Genomic DNA, 17,554 nt, shown 5'->3' with positions numbered 1-17,554 from the left:
CAAGAAGGGGGGAAGCCAGCAAGTGACGTTCAAATATCAACTTCTTTCAGCGCTCGGGAAACAAACAGGCCCGTTAGACCAGGCAGGAGGGATGCAACTCTCCAGCAACAGGATCCTGCAGCTGCAAAGCTGTAGTGGCACAATAGGCTCAAGAACCCCCACGCTCATCCTGGGAGCTGCTCTGTCCATTTACAGCACTCTAACAAAACCTAATCCCTCTGAAAAGGATTAGCGAGACAAAGGCAAGAACGAAAGCAGCAGCTCCTGTTGCTGGAAGTTCAAACAAGACAGCAAGATTTGCAGCTACCCTACAGCTAAGATGTACTGGCTAGACAAGGCAAGTACATGTGCACGGGGATGCTCTCTCTAATGGGAGAGTAAGCGTCTTTAAAATAGCTGGTCAAAAGGAAGCCTCTAATCATCCAGAAGAAATACACAGTTTCAACCCACATGCACTATTTAAGTGTTCTTTTCTCTTTTTTTCATTCTACACCAGTAATAATCTTTCTGCCTCTTTGTAAGAGGGGAGTGTTGGCCCAGCATCACTCCCCCACACACGCAGGCCTTCCACAGACAATTTCAGGATCAGACTTCCCATCCCCTCAACAAAGCAGCTCTCTACAACTATGCACATAGGACACAGCATCATCTGAATTCAGCATCAGAATTGATGCTGGAGCACACAAAAGTATTTGTTTTGGCTAAGACATCAAAACAAGCCCAGAAAGGGAACAGCCGATAGGATTTTGACACACGTGCAGAGTAAACAAGTGTCCAAATATTCTCTCAAACGTCCAAATGGTGGAAGCCACATCCCTCCATAGCATCTTTAAAAATGAAATGAGCTGCCAAGATTAAATTCTGCAGCTCAGCCTATTCTACTGAGACACCGTTTTACCCTACAATAAGCCAAACCTGTAGTTCATCAAGACTGCTGGATTCTGACACAAGCGCAGCAGACTGGAAATCCTGCTGGAGTTTCACTAGAACTAAACACTGTATCTTTAACGCGAGTGAATGATTCAGGCTTGACACAATGCATGAATGTTACATTGCTGCTGAATACAAGTCACCGCACAATGCTGCTGCCTGTTCGGCTTTCAGTACTCCCCTGATTTCAGCGCAAACAGCTTGTGACTGTTTCCTAGAATTCAAGCAGGGGATATACAAGCAGTTCTTGAACTTTCAAAGGCAGCTCCCTACCCCCAGAGAATCACGTTTACCAGTAGCTCCTTCTGAAGCAACAGATCTCCAAACAGCTGATGATGGCAGCACTGCTACCATCGCCCTCATGTACAGTATCCATGTCCTATGTGGAGGAACACGACAGTTTTTACCCCTCTCATGGCCACCATGTTTGTTTGCAGATTTAAATATTTAACTGTCTTAAACTATATAGCAATGACGGTTTTCAGGGCTGCACTCATGGCCAGGAGGACTAGGTGACTATTTTAAAAAGAGATTACGCTCTGTGCAGCTGGGCTGACTACTACCAGCATACACGTAAGAGTTAGAGTGCTGCTTCTTTCTGTTATTGTCCTGATCCAAGGCACAACAGCCTAAGAACAAGAATAGCAGGTCTGTACACAGATAATGCAGAGCTGCACTGAGTAGCTTAAGAAGAAGTGGGGATTTCAAGAGGGAGCCATCCCATACGGACGCAACGTGTCCAAGGCTGAGCAGAAGTGCCACAGCATGTGCATGACGGCGCAAAGTCTAGCTCTGAGCAGGGAATAATCCTGTTCCCTCTGTCTTCCAAAGGGTTTTCACCTACTTACTGTGCCAGATCTCAGATCTGCAACTCTTCTCCTGGAATGAGTTATCAGGAGCACAGTTATTTTTACTGATGCTTTTCTCCCTTATTCACACCCACAAGAGCACAGCCTTGCCTGGTTGTGTGCCACATGTCATTCACCCTCACCACTGTTATGCTACTGCTCAAAAAACCTCAGCAGACAGCCAAAAAGAAAAGATTATATTCCTCTGAAAGCAGAAAGTCAGCACTGCTCAGTGGAAGAAGAAAATAAGTAAGAACAACACAGTTCAAACTACTTCCATCTCTCCTCCAGTAGCAGGAAGGAAATGGCTTATAGTGTCAAATTTGGCAAAGGAGAGAAGTGGAGAGTGGAATCCTGACAGCAGGCTGCTAATGTCTTTTCTGCCACGATCTCTAAAGAGAGCCTAGAAACCCCACTGATCCTGATTCAGACACCTGTTTCTCCTAGGATATGGACTAAGATCACTAAGCCACTCACAACCCAACCTCACCACACGCACTGAACACTGCAAAGTTTTCTTCTACCTGCATTAAGCTGAGACAGGATCACTTCAGACAGTGACAAGGAAGCATCTTCCAGAGCCCCTTTGTGAACTCTTCAAATCATCACTTACCTGTCCAGGTAGTTGACAATGTTGGGGTTTTTGTTTTCCCTCATTACAAGAATTTCGTTAATAATCAGTTCTTTTTTGGGCTGCTGCTGCAAATTCATCTGTTTGATTGCAACCTATAGTGAAGAAACATGAAAAAGTAGAGCCTTATTAAAGGGTCATCTAGAAACCTGCATAAATACCAGTGCCGATTATTTTAGTTCCACACTCACATAAAGGGGGAAGTCACTTTATCCTCATGGGTTACTGAGTCTTTTCATAACTCTACGAGTTCCTCCTGCCAGTGCATTTCCACATATGTTGAGTACTTAACGCCAAAAAGGATGGCGGTGGTGGTGGGGGCGGGGGGGAATTGCTATTTTCATACCGGACCGCTGTGCCGTAGTTGGATAGCCATCTCTACAGTTTTTGGTGAGAGAGCAGAGATTCCCTTACTCTAGTATGGACTGATTTATCAAAGACATGTTTCTTCTTAAAGTAGTCTTATTAATTTTATTTTGGATAAGCCACTTCTGGAGGTTTGGGGCTTTTTCCCCTCTCTAAACAAATCCTGTGCTTCTAGAAGGCTGGAATAGGGCAGGAGATCAGGGAAGGGGTAAAGTACATGGCCTAAGCATAGTTCTTTGAGGTGGTAGTTTTATTTATTCTATCTTTATTTTATTTATTTATCTGCCATAACAAGACCTAGGGGGAAAGAAGCATCAAAGTTTAGATACAGGGCTGAAAAACATATGAATTGGACCGAGCTTCAATCCCAGTCATAACAAAGGGAAACAGAGGTGGATTCTTCAGTTGTAGTCTTTTGGCTTTGTTGCGTTTTACCTGTTTCATTATATCTACTCTGCATGTGCAAGCACAGAAATCAGTTAGATACAACGTACTTCGAACTGTTACATTCAACCATCCACAACACCAGCGCTTCAGGAGTGAGAGTACCTGGTCCTAAGATAAGCCTTCAAACCAGTAAGACTGCTCAGCGCAGCAGGAGGCAGAAACGCTCTGACAGATGTTACACTCCAACTGTATTTGGTACAATATTTAGGCGAAGACAAAGGGAAAGAACCGTAATTATGCCTTTACAAAACAGCCCCTTGCAGAGAAAGTGGCACAGACTAATGGATGGGAGCCAGAAACCGTAGCTCACAAAAGCAAGGATTAAGAGAAACAGGCCACAGAGTGCTAACATAGATGGATGCAATTAGCATTTTGATAGTATAGCAGGAGACTCTACAGAAAAGTCCCAACACAGGAGAAGGGAAGAACAGACAAGGCACCATGCTGTTTTTCCACAGTATTCACAGGGCTGCCAAACAGTGCTTAAGTAAGATAAAAACAAAAAAACCCACGCTGCTTTTTGGGAAAGACCAGAGAGGAGAACAAAAGACAAAGAAGAGACGGAAGGCATTTGCTGCAGATACAGAAATCCTCAGTTCAATACTGAGGATACTTCAAAGAGGCCCCTACACTTCCTTACTCCTGTTCAGAGCTAGGCCCAGGTGCATACAGGGGCATTTTCCTTACCTAAAGACGTGCATTAAGAGACAAAATAAGTAACTTTAATTTTGGTTGTTGCCCAAGGCTCCTGTATATTGCACAGGAAAGAAATTTCCTTCCAGTGCTTCTAAAATTTGTTGCCTTAAACTGAGCTCCTGAGCTCAAAGGATTGGTACCAGCAGTCACCAGCCCTTCACAAAAAGGAACAAGTGAACAGAATACCAAAACTGCAGTGACTCCAAATGCAGTTTTAAAAATCTCAGGCCCGATCACACTTGTATAGCGGGAATGATTTAAAAGCCGGTTGTAATAATAAGGGTTCAAATATTCACATGGGTGTCACCCAAGTGGTCCCGAAGGAAAGCAGAAAATCATCAGAGAATATCCTCCTCCTATAAATTTCCTATTGCTTCAAAATAAATGCAGCTCCCCTTCCTCAGGGGACTTCAGCTCAACTGTATTATTGCTTTGGGAACTGGAAAAAAGGGGTGAAGCACTGTCAGCAAAAAGCAGAGAGTTAGGAAACTTGCTGGTGGGTAACCCTGATTTTGTACAAATGCAGAGCAGACACGCAGTGCTGCAGACTTCCATAAATATATTTGGAATAATGCATACATTCTCCTCTTTAGAAATCTTCCATCTAGCAATATTCAGTTCCACAGATGCTGCATATCCATCACTATTAGTTTATTATGCATGCATGCCATATGCAGGGCACTTTTCAATATTCAGGAAAAACACAAAACCCGTTCCTTGTCTCTCACTTCAAGGGCAGAAAGCAAACGGGCAAAGGGTGGGTGAGGAACTATTTCTGTGCAAGACAACTAGCGTAAGCGTAGGAAGAAAAGGCGTAGAGGGCATAGAGAAGAGAATAAATGGGGACAGGCAGGAGCCTCGGGGATGAAAAGATAAACATCTTCATAGTCACAAAAAGATTCCTTACAAAAACAAAACGATTCAGGGATGAAAACGTGGGAAATCATTTTTTCCAGCTGTCTGCTCAGACCACTCAACCATGCCTCATTAGTAAGGAAATAAATACCTCATTAAAAATAAAATACTGTGAACCCTGAAAGTGTATCTTTATTTTGAGGCATCAACAAGAATATTCAAAAGAGATTCAAAATCCACTGAAGGGATATTCTAGCAGCACTTACCTCCTGTCCTGTAGCTACATCCATTGCTGTGTAAACTGTACCTGAGGCTCTAAACAAGAGAGAGGAAAAAAAACCCACTTATTAGTGTCTCGTGGCAAGGCTGAGAGCTTAAAACACTCTCTTCCCCCTCCCGCTCGTTTCCATAAAGCTTTCTCATTCCCCTTCCTTTTCATGCAATAATTCCAGCAGTAAATATCATCTGAAATATTTCTGAGACAACTCTGCTGGTACAGAAGTGGCCAGAGAACCTATGCGGAATAACACTTCTGAGCCGGGACGCTCATCCAACCCTTTGTTGCTAAACCAGCAAGACAGCGCAGCCGTAGGACCATGAGTTGATCCCATCTCAACTGGCACGACTGCGCTGCCCTGGCTTGCAGGCTACCCAGCACGATTACAGAGCAGACGGGATCAGCTAAAGAAAACAAACGGGGCAGTTGAAATGAGGGAAACGGGACTTTGAGCCTCAGCACATGGAGCCGACAGCACATCTCCCACCCATCTGCGTGGTCGGCTATTTTAAATGGAGCCAGCTTAACTGTCTGTACCCTCTTCACCCGAAGGGCGCACACAAGTACAGAGTTTCCACAACAGCCGTCAAGTCAACTTCCAACAGGCAAAGAACCTAAATCATCTCACTGTGGCCTCTCTCCCTTTCCGCACACCCTAAGAGGGGCACAACACCAGCATCAAGGAGAGTTAATTCAGAAGGCAAATCTGCAATTTGAAGATTGTCTTGTATGCTGAAAATAAGCAGTTTCTTCCCTGCCTGCAGCTATATTTAGCAAACTGATCATCTAATGACATATTTTCTTGTATTAAAACACCATCACACAAAAACCCCAGTTGCCGTGACTCGACAGTTTGCCAAGAACAGGAGAAGAGTCTTAAAAAAAAAAAATGTAACACCATCAGTGTTCCCACAAACAAATTTAGCCTAGTTTTCTCTGTTTCCTTCTTAGTAAAAGGAAAGGTACAGGATGGAGAAGGAGCAGATACCAACCCTTGTCCAATCTTCTCAAAACGCGTGTACTTCTTTTTTGGATCACCCACACTCACGATACTCCCTGGAAAAAAAAACAAACAAACAGAAAACTCAAGATTGTAAAATTTTTTTTATACAACTACAAGAACCAATTCCTGGGCAGTCAGATGGCAAGAGCAGCCTCCTGGCCACAACGGGCTTTGCAGAGCCTCGTGAACCACTTGTTTGAAATCCAGAGCAGCACAAACACTAAGGCGGTCCTCAGTTATTTACACATATACTAGTTGTGGCATTCCTCTCTCACAGCCATTTCCTATCGGAAACGACAGAATACAAACATTACTCACATTTACAGGCAGTTATTGCACATTGCGAGGCACAGGATGTGGATACGTCGCCCTTGCCTGGGCAAATATAAGCGTTTGCTGGAAATCTGCAACTTTCAGTCACCTCCAACTTCAACAAATTGCATGATCCGAGACTCCCCTGCATTGCAACGTCCTCAGAGTTTGGATGCCAGGGCCTCACTCACCTTAGAGCTCATGGTCTGTGAGCCAAGACTTCCCTACGCCACGACAATCTGCGGCAGAACAAACATGTCTGCCATGTTTCTGTACCAGCACAAACAGCGCTGTTACTGACCCAGTGCCTAGGCTGCAAGACTCATGGGGAAATTTAGAAAGACCCTTCAGAGTAAAACTCCCCCACGTTGACCTGGGCAATGCTCAGCTGCTCCACTGGGAACCCAACGGTTAGGGAAGTGGTTCTGGTTTTAATAGCAGTTGCCAAGTGACTGCAGCACCCCTTGGGGGTTGCTTTCCCAGCTTTCGGGTTGTCCAAAGGGCTAAGCAGCGCCATTGTTGCAGCTGTGAAGAGCGCATCGTGGCAATCTCACCTCATTCCTCCTGACGTGGCTGATCAGCCGGAAGAAAGCATATTACTCTGCCCCTCAGAGGAAGGCACTTTGCTCTATGCTTTGCAAAGCTGGGTGGAGAGGGGCTGCTGAGGTTCAGGGCAGATTTGGCGTCGATGAGGAGTGCAGCCCAGTTAACTGTACAAGAGTAGGGAGCTCCCAGCATGATGGTAGGTGGCTGGCAGGCTGCACAGAGGCGCTGGAGCTCCTGCAGTTTGTCCAGCTGGTTGCCAAGGGGGTAGACAGCAGGAACTGATAAAAGGAGCATCGCTGAAACTCAAAGCTCCCTGAAAACAGTAACTGATCTTCATAACACCCTTACAGCAGGAGGGGAATTGAGCCCTTTCTAGGCTAGGGAAATCCGGGCCAACAATTTCCAGAGCTCAGTGGGAGGCAAGTCTCCCCGAGAATGGCACTAAGGTGGCTAATAGGAACGAGGGATAGGGAGCTGCCTCTGGGCTTGCGTTTGCAAGTCGCTCAAGCAGCTAACATATGGCGCTGCTTTCACAGGGGGTTGGGACGAGCCTGAGCAGATGCAGATTGGCAAGGAAACTCTGCGCGCAGTCATTAGGCCGAAACATCCACTGGCAAACAGGGTACGAGCAGGCTATTTTCAGATATCGCTGGAGAACAGCCAAACTCACAGGATTTGGGGCAGATAGAGGTAAGGGAGGGGAACATCGAGCGCCTTTGCGGAGAGGGAAGGAAAAATTTGACTATATAAATCCCATGTACAATCACTGAAGAAATGTCACCTTCCCTAAAGACGAGCATTTCTGGACAAACACTCGTAAACTCTTCTCCGGAGCCTAGCCCAGGCCGTGAGTTCAGACTGCAAGACGACAAATGTTTCCCCAATACAGTGACAGCACAAAGTGCTGCAAGGCAGCGATGAGATGCAGCTGTCAGTCTTGCCCTGTTTAACCCTCTCATATGTAAAACAGGGTAATGTTTTCCTGCCTCCCAAAGAGCCAGGCCAGGATTCATTAACTTTTGCATTAAGGCTGTGTTAATGCTAAGACGCGGGGATTTACCAGCTTCCTTTTAATATCCGCACATTTTCAGTATATGCATACATATATGTGCATACATATATTTATATATTGTAATAGTTTAATCATTCTTCTCGTGCCTGAAATAACATGAAAAGGTTGCATGTCTCTGTACAGCTCCGCTGCCATCAGTGGAACAGCAGCTGCCTACAACAGGGCTGGACTTCATGGCCTATTTCTGACTAGCCAGCACCAGGAAGCTGCTAACCAGCCACAGCCACTGAACCTCAAACCCTCAAAACGAAAGACTCAGCTCAGCCCTAAGCGCCGCTTGCTAGAGACAGCAAGGTGTCACAGCCCTAAGAGCTGCATTTGCATTTCTCTTGATTACGGAAGTGAGTGTATTCACACTAAAATAGCGGTCTTTTCCAACCAAACAGTCCCCGTTTGCGTTGCCTGTTCACAAAAGGGCTCACACCCTAAATGGTATACGGGTCCTGCTAATTCAGTAAATCAGTCAAGTAACTGTTTTGATATGATGGGCTTTAAACATATGTTTTTAGATAACATGCAGTTCCAATTTACATGGCACCAGTTCAATTTAGACTTCATTTCAGAGGAATGAAGCACCTAGATACCTTTTTATTTACTTTTTAAGTTACAGCTTCAAATTAAATTTCACTTCATCCAGCTATTAGTTTTCTTCGCATAAAATACTGACCTTTAGGGAGTAAGCCCTCAACAGACATGACTAGCATGGCCATAGGGGCGCTAACATAACTTACACCAACTGACAAGCAAAACCTGTATGTCATTAACGCAGGATTAGCGGTTAGAAAATCAGATATTCCGTACTCCAACGAAAGCCAGCCCAGCCTGAGGATAGCAATCAACTGCACAGATGAGCTAGTTCTGCTGTCAGATGCTGCCACAGCATATTCAAACGATGTCAGGCAGCACAGCAGCACTGTAAGTAAGACCCACGAACTGCAGGTAGGGACCGTTGAAGATAGTAGTAGGACACAACAGCGAGATATTGACCAGCCATGAATTTTTCTCAGAAACGACCACTAATTCAGGTTATCTACAGCACATCCACACAACAACAGGGCGCTTAAAAATAACCAAGTCGCTTAACATCGCAGTATCGTGGAAGGTGAATTGGGAGATGCATTAACCCTCCGTTTTAGCCACAGTAGGAAGCTCTGCTCACCTTAGGTCTAACATTTCAATATTGTCATCCACACTCTAGAGCTGTGGAATATCAAAACCTGGGACAATCTCAGGCTTCACGGTTAAATAGATGTTACATAACCAGGGCTTGTTTTGCGGACCCTGAGGATCTACAACTCCCATGGGACTTCAGTTGACAAAGTCTTCAACAACAGATCTCAATATGAGAATGGCAGAATATCTCAGCTTATTACTGTTTTAAGAAATCAACACAACAAGACCAGAACTTTAAAAGAATAAAGGAGGACATACTCAGTTTTTCCAAGATCTCTTCGTCTGACATTTTTGGTTTTTTCTTCTGTTTCTCTGTGTTTCTGACCAGCATGTCGGGGGGCGTTGTGCTGTTTTCGGTGGGAGAAGAAATAGGAGAGGTGGCCACATCTCTGGTAGGAGGAGGAAGGGGGTCTATCACGGAGCGGGTGTATATCTAGTTTGTTGAGTAAAAACATACGTATCGATACAAGGCAGATTAACAGTTAAACACTTCTAGTCATCAACTGTTCTGTTGTTTTTTTTGTTTTTTTTTTTTTTTTTGTCAACGATGCATTTCTACAGCTACTGTGTTAACAGCTAAAAATATCGCTAAGCAAGAAATCTCTTGTCCTCTCAAGCTAGGCTTGTAACAACACTAAGGTGCTCTGTCAGAAAAGAACGGTATAACTGGCTCCCCATCTCCTCCCTCCTACCCCCAGGAGGGGCTCAGCCCCAGGCCTTGCATGGTGGACTAGCAGTCACAACTGAGACCAGACTGCAACTGCAGGGCGGCTGAAGGCAGCTATTACTGGCTTGCTCACAGATTTGGTATGTTCAGGTCGTGGAGCTATCACAGGGGGTGGAGCTGCATCATCTTCATCATCTTCATCTTCAGATACTGAGGGCACTGCGGGGGTCTCAGACACAGCCTTCACATTCTGCATGTGATTACACAAACAGCAAAAAGCCCCTTGTTATAAGCAAATCACAAAAGTTGGATTAAGCTTGCAATAGAGAACACACTGAAGCAAGCAAAAAAGAAAGAAAGAAAGAAAAAGACTATAAAGTTGTAACATCTGAAAAATCTAAACCCAGAAGACTGTCCTCCTGCATGGGTAGTATTTAGAGGAGCAGTCCACCTCAGCCTGAGGCAACTGTTCACATACAGTGGGTCATCCGTCTGTCTGATCGCAATACCAGACTCTTCCCTAGGACTCTGGATCCACCCGGACCCTCACACGATGGCTCAGATGTCCCATGAGAAGCAGGCATGCCTCATCAGTGACATGACTTGGCAACACTAGGCAGCACCATCCTTAAGACAGTAATCACCATCGCAAAACTAGGACTGCCTGACACTCGCACGGCAAACCTGACACCTCCGTCTAGGCTGCTGCGAAGATAACAGCTGGGTTTGGACATATCTGCCCTCTCATTTACATTCCTTTTTTTTTTTGCTGCTTGTGCTGAACCCTAATCATGCAGACTGGAAATTTCAGTCTTCATACAATTTAATTTACATCAAAATCTAAACGCTTTCTTTACAAGTTGGGAGGTCAAGTTAACATCAGCTTTGGTACTGTGACTCAGACCCCAAGTAACTAGAGATTTTGGAAGCGCAATCTGGTAAAATCTTTCAAATCCTTATTAAAATTAAGGATTAATTAAAATTAATTAAATTTTCCGAAAGGAAAACCTTATGTAAAATAGGAACACCGCATTTTTTAAAAGCCACATAAGCGGTTAAAAAAAAAATTATCATCTGGAATTTTTGACCATCGTGTGGTTCAAAGTCAAAGCCATTTTTCACCTTTTAAATTTGAAACAGACTGGATTTGAACTTCACAGCATCCTTTACACTGTAAACATTTCAAAATAAACTTAGCAAGCCTCTCAGCCCACTGGACCGGTTATCCTTGTGCTCCTGCTTCCAGTTTGTTTTCCACCAGTTCCTTAGGAATGGCAGCGGAAAAAGGCTTTTTAAAGCATTAAACTAAAATTCTCGCTCAAAGAAGGGAGAAAACAACATTTCACTCAGCCTAAGGGTTTTGAAGTCACCAGCACCCTGACATATAATTGCTAAAATGCCATGACACAAGGCAAAAGCTTAATATGTTAAAAAAACAACAACAAAACACCTACAGACTGGGGATTTCCTGGTTCTCCCCAACATTAAAGGTTGGCCAGCGCCTTACAAAAATAATCAGGCACCTCAGCAGACTGGTAACTACTTCTTTCAGGATTTACTTTCAAATCCAACAGCCTCAGACGCTCTAAGCCCCCGAGGACTGGCACACAACGAGATGAAAAAATTACTACAGAAAAGGAAAAGTTTCCCTTTTCTTTTAGCAGAGAGTCCTCAATGGCCAGCTAGGAAGGAATATGCTGGCTCCGGAAGGGAGCAGATCAAGCCAACTCTAGATAATGGCATAGCAGTGAGGAAACGAGAGATGAGGGAATTGTGGGCTTTTAATGAATCATCTTAAGTAGAAAGTTATGTTTATTCCATCCCCCCCCGCCCCCCACACAAACAATACAGAGCTTTTCAGTTCTGCCTCCCAACACGGCAAACAGGAGTGGTGTCTGTCCTGCTAAGGACAGAGTAAAGGTCAAGCAGAGAGGAGGGGACCCTTTTATTTCCCTTTCTGCGGAGATTAGTTTGGTTAATCAACACTACTTCAATCAGACCTTACAGGTTAGTTATTAAACTCTGTTAGATCACAGATGTTTACAGAAACAAATAAAACCTAAAAACAGACAGGTTATCGTTTTCTGGATTAGCACGCCCCACCCAGAGGAAACAGATCCAGGAAGAGATTTCTATGAAGACAGCACTATTCCCTAATGAAAGCCCCTTGCGTCTAATTGATTCTCCCACTGCTGAAAGAAAAAGTGAGAGTAGCATGCCTTTTCAGGATAACTTGCCAAATATATACACGTATAGCTATTTATTATATGTTTATTATATGTTTATTTATTATAGCTATTTATTATATGCAAAATATGTAAGTGGGGAGAGGGAGAAGGAGGAGAGTTTGTATTTTAAGATGTGTTTAAAGACACTAAGCAGATACAATTAACACTGCTTGGCTACACTTTAGATAGCCCCAAGATGAAAGAGAAGGCTGATGAAACAAAGTTCCCGTGTAGCTCACTATTTCATATGCGTTTTTAAATTCCCAATCGTGAGAGAGAACGCGAGCATAAGCTTACCAATGTATTTGACGAAGTGTAATCCTCCGTTGACTTATCTGAAAGAGACAGATACTAACGAAGTTATAAATTATTTGCAGATGCAGCGGCACTGGGGAAAGGAGAGAGGAAAAAGATCCTTTCGGAAGGCATTACGTGGGGAGAACTGCTGCTCCCAGGTGCAGGCACTATCTTGCCTAATTTAAAACACTTTGGCAAAGGCAGCTGCCATGGACTGTCTCTACAGAGAGCAGAAAAAAATATATAGGGCATATTCCCCTTTGGGGGAGTGTGTCTCTGTGTGTCTCTCCATGACCTATAGGGGTACTAGATACAACTACATTCCTAACCCCAGTTAACTATGCCAGGTTTGGCAGGATGAATTTAACAAGCCAGCCTGACACTCAAACGGGGTGCAGACGATGCACAGGGGAAAGCAATTTCTCCTTTAGGCAGAAATCTGACCCTCTCTTTCCCAGCTAGAGCCTAAACTCCACGGCCAGAAGCTTTGATTAGTTCTTCAAATTTAAAACGCCTGGAGCATCTGAAGTCCTGCTTTTGCCCGGTGTTATGAAGACGCCAGCATCCAGCACACCAGCAATCCTTCTGCAGGATGCCCAAGCTGCCAGGTATTCTCAAATCATCCCAGGAAAAATCAGGCCTAAACCTAGGCACTGTTTTCTTTCAGAAGAACAGCTCAAAAGGCATAGCGACACCTTGCGCAAGCCGTTCCTTCAAAGGACGATGCTACAACGGCTGTATCCATACCATACGCAGGGTTTTCCTGCAAGGTTACAACAGCAGCGTAGAAAATTTGCGTGGAAGAGGCCAAAGAAAGAAGGGCCTGGCAGTGAGCTCTCCTGCCAGGGTCCATGCACTCTTATTAGAGGCTCTCCGATACCTCCGGCCTTCACAGCCTGCTTGAAAAAGGCTGCCGCACAGTCTCTCGCGACAGCCCTAGCCTTCATTCATTATCTCGGGACACAGCAACGTGAATCTCAGCATGCAGCGTCTCTCAGGAGCCCAGAAACAACATTAATCATTTCAAATCCAATTAAGCTTGGGGAACAGAAGGCTATTTTTAAAGGTTTTTGACTTTCTGGGGTTGTTCTCCTGGAGTGAGCTATAGGTTGGATCTCATTCAGAGTCCCTGCACCCCAGGGCACTTTTCTGGAGCAAATAAAGTACAAAAGAACTCCCCAGAGCAAGCTGACACCTGACACATAAGGGAGTAGAAAATTCTGCAGACAAATGCAGGGGCCCCAAGTCCCGGCTGCAGGAGAGTGGAATTTCCCAGAGCAACACCTGGGAGCGAATGCTGTCATCCTTCTGCATACAAAAAACCTTTTCAAGAGGCTTAGAAAAAGCTACCGCGCTAAATCACCAGCTAAGGCACTGCAGTTTGTCTGAGACCTGCACGACGTTCAGATTCGGTCACCAAAACTGCCTGGAATAGCAATCAAGGATCCCACTAGTCAACCAGTGGGCTTCTTGAACTATACTCAGGCAATATGGGGAGAATTTGCATTTTTATTCCTGCTTATAGACTTCCTGAGTAACGTCAGCTCTGGTGATACGCCTCTATCCCCTTAAAAAGAGTCAAAGCAGGGGAAAAGAGACTGAGAGAGGGAGAGAGTTAGATTTGACAGTGAAAAGGAGCAGTGACTGCAGGAATTCTCCAGTAGGCAGGTAATTCATACAGAGAAAGACAGCACGAAACCTCAGCAGCTTTGATTTATAGGGAAATCCAGCTGGCAGCTACCAACCTAGCAGCTGAGCAGTATTTCTCAATCACAGCCCATGGGGAGCAGAGAAACCTCTCCCCAAGCACACATGAAGCAACATCCACACCCAGCCTGGAACTGAAGCTGGTGTAAAATTTAGCTGCCTCTTTTCTCCAAGGATTTTCATCACTGGGAGCACAACACCAGGACTCTGGGATCTGCCTTCCAGGTATTGGCCATAAACTTCAAAAAAAAAACCCCGCGTTTTGGGATTGAGCCAGTTGACTGACCTCCTCCTTCACAGCTATGCTGGGCATCAGGATTAACAGAACAGCATCTTAAAGGAAGAGGGACGCTGAGCAGCCAAGGAATCTCATTCCCTTTTTTTTGAAGGATCTGCTTGTTGATTAAACAAAATATGCACATGACTATGACATATGCAGTGACTCTAGTGAAAAGCTGGACAGAGCAGCTGCATGAGATGATCACCACATACCTGTGAAACTCATGTACTTCTGGCTGTTGGAGATCTTTTTGGAGTTGTAGAACTCCAACACATCCAGCACTGCCTGAGGGTTCTTCTTCTGCTCCGACTTGGTGATGTTGGAAGTCTGCAGTAAACGGGCCCATTGCTCCGGCATTCCCTGTTGAAGACATACTGTGTTAGCCCACAGTCGGCCTAACGTGGTTCACGGGACACATACCTGCCACGTTAGTCCTGTCATACTGTTTCCAGGGTTACTTTAATTGCAGTGAAGAAAGCGGGGAGAAAAGAAAAGCAAAGAGGAAAAAAAAGCAGTGGGCTGATATCTTCTCAGCCTCCATCTCTGTTAGAAGTCACGCATATGCCATACGTGGATCCACAAATGCCACTCTGATCACAGGGCTCTGCGCAGGCCCCAGATCCGTCGAAGACCAAAACTAAAGACAGAAAGGAGCAGGTCTAATGCTTTGTGCACAAATACACACATATTTACACATACCCAAGAGTGACTACAGAAGTAACACATATTGCATAATATACAGTACAGTGGACGTACAATATTTATTTGGGCCTTCTGGTAGCACTAGAGTACTTTGGTAATAGTGGTTTGGGGCCTGTTGCAACCAGAGCTGGGACAGCAGAGATGTTAACCTCAAATATGGAGGTCAGAATTTCACTACAGGCACATCATTTCAGTCAAAATACACCTGGGGTACAATCTGACTCGAACTTTCTTCACAAGCAAGATCAACAGTTTGTGCAGATGAAGCAGCAGGTCACTGGGATCCTTTACTGACAGAGTTACCTTCCCTGTGCACAAGGGATGATGGATGCACCACTCGGAGGTAGCACCCAACTGGTACATCCAAGTTAATTTGGGCAAGTCTAGGGGCAAGACATGCAAAACATAACTGCACCCATGACTCAGGCTAGGAAAGCAACGTCCCTGAAAAAGAAGCATATTAAAGACAGCTATAAACGGCTTGCTCAGAAAAAACTTTTGCTGCTGTTAAACCCTATCTTACAAACAAACTAAGAAGAAAAACACAATGAAACGCAATGCTGTCTCCCTAATATTTTGCGTGTCAATTAAAAAAACACATAGAGGTACCTGCAGTTTAGCCTAAGGAGAGCACACGCACCTTCTGGCGTGAGCAGGTACACATAGCTGACTGCCTCCTAAAGGGGAGCTCTCAGGGCTCCATCGGCAGGACACAGAACGCTGTAGCCCTAATCCAGCTCTAGAAGGGGGATGGAAAGGAAGGGAAGGGAGGGGAGATATCCCATGTTTTTGTCCACAGCAGCCAAAAAACAGGAAAGGGAAAGTTTGCTGGCAGCCTGAGCTCCTGGGATGTGCCAAGTTCGACAAACAAGTCTCTCAGCAGGAATTAGCGGGAAGGCCTCTACAGATGTGTTTCAAAGGAGATCAACCTAGATGATGGTAAGAGCCTTTCCGGCACTACTATATGAAAGATTAATAAGCCCTGGCTCCTCCTAGCGACAAGCAAAACCACACGATTCTCTTTTCCTCCAAATCACTTACTGTGAATTCTCCTGTGACTGCATCAAACCCCACATGAATTGTGTGCTCAAAGTCTGAAGGGAGGGAGATCTCTGGCCGCTCTTTCTCTTTCTTTTTATTGGCTAGAAGAGAAAGTGAGAGAAAAAAAAAAAAAAAGGAAAGTTCATCAACAATCTCCATGATAGCCTGCAATTTACCTACCCAACCAACACCCATTTTTGCCAGTCAGAGGATTTCAATCTGAGGCAGATGTACAGCATGTTAAAACCAATATTCACCTCATTTGAGAGCAGCTGCAGTTAGTGAACAACAAAAAACAGAGGCCTACAGCACAGGACAACCATAAGACAAGAAAACTGATATTTTTGGTAAGTTAAGTACCAACTGGCAGAACTAGACTCAATAGCACAAGCGCTATTCTCCTAAAATACCCGCTCAAACATATGTAGATGAGAGTCAAAAGCACTACGGTGGAAATAACTGGAGCCATGGAATTTTGGACATATGTTTCGTTCGTTTTTAAGCAACATATGAAAAGATCTTAAAAAAAAAATACATGCTGTTAACATGCACTCACCTCTCATGTTAGAGAGGGACAAAATTAACTACAAATACCATTATAAATTAACTTCCTCCCTCCCATGACATCAAAATAGAGTTTCTAAAGAAAACCAAATATAACGTGTGCTTCTGCTATACAGCCTTATACAAGCAAGGGTTATAAGTGGGTTATATCCCATTTTTGCAATCTCCTGCTCAAGGAATGCACTAAATATGGTTTTAATAATGAGCTTTGAACACTCAGCAGACAGAGAACAGAATCTGGCAGGTGCGGAGCAGAAATTATGACAAAACAGGAAAGGAAATACATCAAAACAGATGCACCTTGCAAAATTTCAAGATCATCATTATGTCTTGCATTAAGTTTGTCTACATTCAGTATGCACTGAAGACTCCACCTTCCTTTTAATATGTACTATACTCAAGAAATTGAGATCATTTTAAGGAAGAACCACATTCTACTCATATTTGCTGCTGCTTGCAGTTATAAAATAAAACAGAGCCAGGAGAAGGTGGCTAAACCGCTCATGTTTCCCAGCTGCCATCTTTTGTATCTAAGTCCAAATAAAAGTTGTTTTGTAGTTGACATTTCCCAGTGCACTTTTGGCAATATGAACACCAAAAAAACAGGTATTTCAGAAACTTGCATGGCTGATGTTCAATACTGGAATTACTCAAGACACTTCTGCTGGTCGGATGTGTAAAGACTGCACGTTTTTTTTTTAAATCTATCCGACTGCCACACTCAGGGTTTTATAGCACCCAGCTGAATATGCCATCCTGTGAATCCACATGAAACCACCATATGAATTCAAATGTATTCCTTCAGGATTCTCACAGGACAATGAACTTCAGAAGCTTTTGATCCAAAAATCTGACAGATCTAAAAGCCTGAACGTATTAAAACATTAATAATACAATTGCTTTTTGTAGTAG

The 17,554-nt window shown here is 44.2% G+C and overlaps 1 protein-coding gene across 13 annotated transcripts in view; it reads right to left on the bottom strand.

Annotated features, from left to right (window-relative positions):
• PAK1 (p21 (RAC1) activated kinase 1) overlaps window positions 1-17,554 on the bottom strand; it is a 73,959-nt gene that overhangs the window by 11,023 nt on the left and 45,382 nt on the right. For all 13 annotated transcript variants that reach the window (XM_068930678.1, XM_068930679.1, XM_068930683.1 and 10 more), the window contains 8 exons: window positions 16,079-16,179; window positions 14,548-14,695; window positions 12,349-12,386; window positions 9,957-10,073; window positions 9,415-9,589; window positions 6,043-6,106; window positions 5,040-5,088; window positions 2,392-2,504 (listed from right to left, as the gene is read on the bottom strand). In XM_068930678.1, the coding sequence (XP_068786779.1) occupies window positions 2,392-2,504; window positions 5,040-5,088; window positions 6,043-6,106; window positions 9,415-9,589; window positions 9,957-10,073; window positions 12,349-12,386; window positions 14,548-14,695; window positions 16,079-16,179 (805 nt within the window). The remainder of the gene's footprint in view (window positions 1-2,391; window positions 2,505-5,039; window positions 5,089-6,042; window positions 6,107-9,414; window positions 9,590-9,956; window positions 10,074-12,348; window positions 12,387-14,547; window positions 14,696-16,078; window positions 16,180-17,554) is intronic.

Source organism: Struthio camelus, chromosome 1, assembly GCF_040807025.1.
Source record: "Struthio camelus isolate bStrCam1 chromosome 1, bStrCam1.hap1, whole genome shotgun sequence".
In the NCBI taxonomy this organism is placed as follows: Eukaryota; Metazoa; Chordata; class Aves; order Struthioniformes; family Struthionidae; genus Struthio; species Struthio camelus.
The sequence above is the reverse complement of the archived record's forward strand: the minus strand, read 5'-3'. Positions and strand labels throughout refer to the sequence as shown.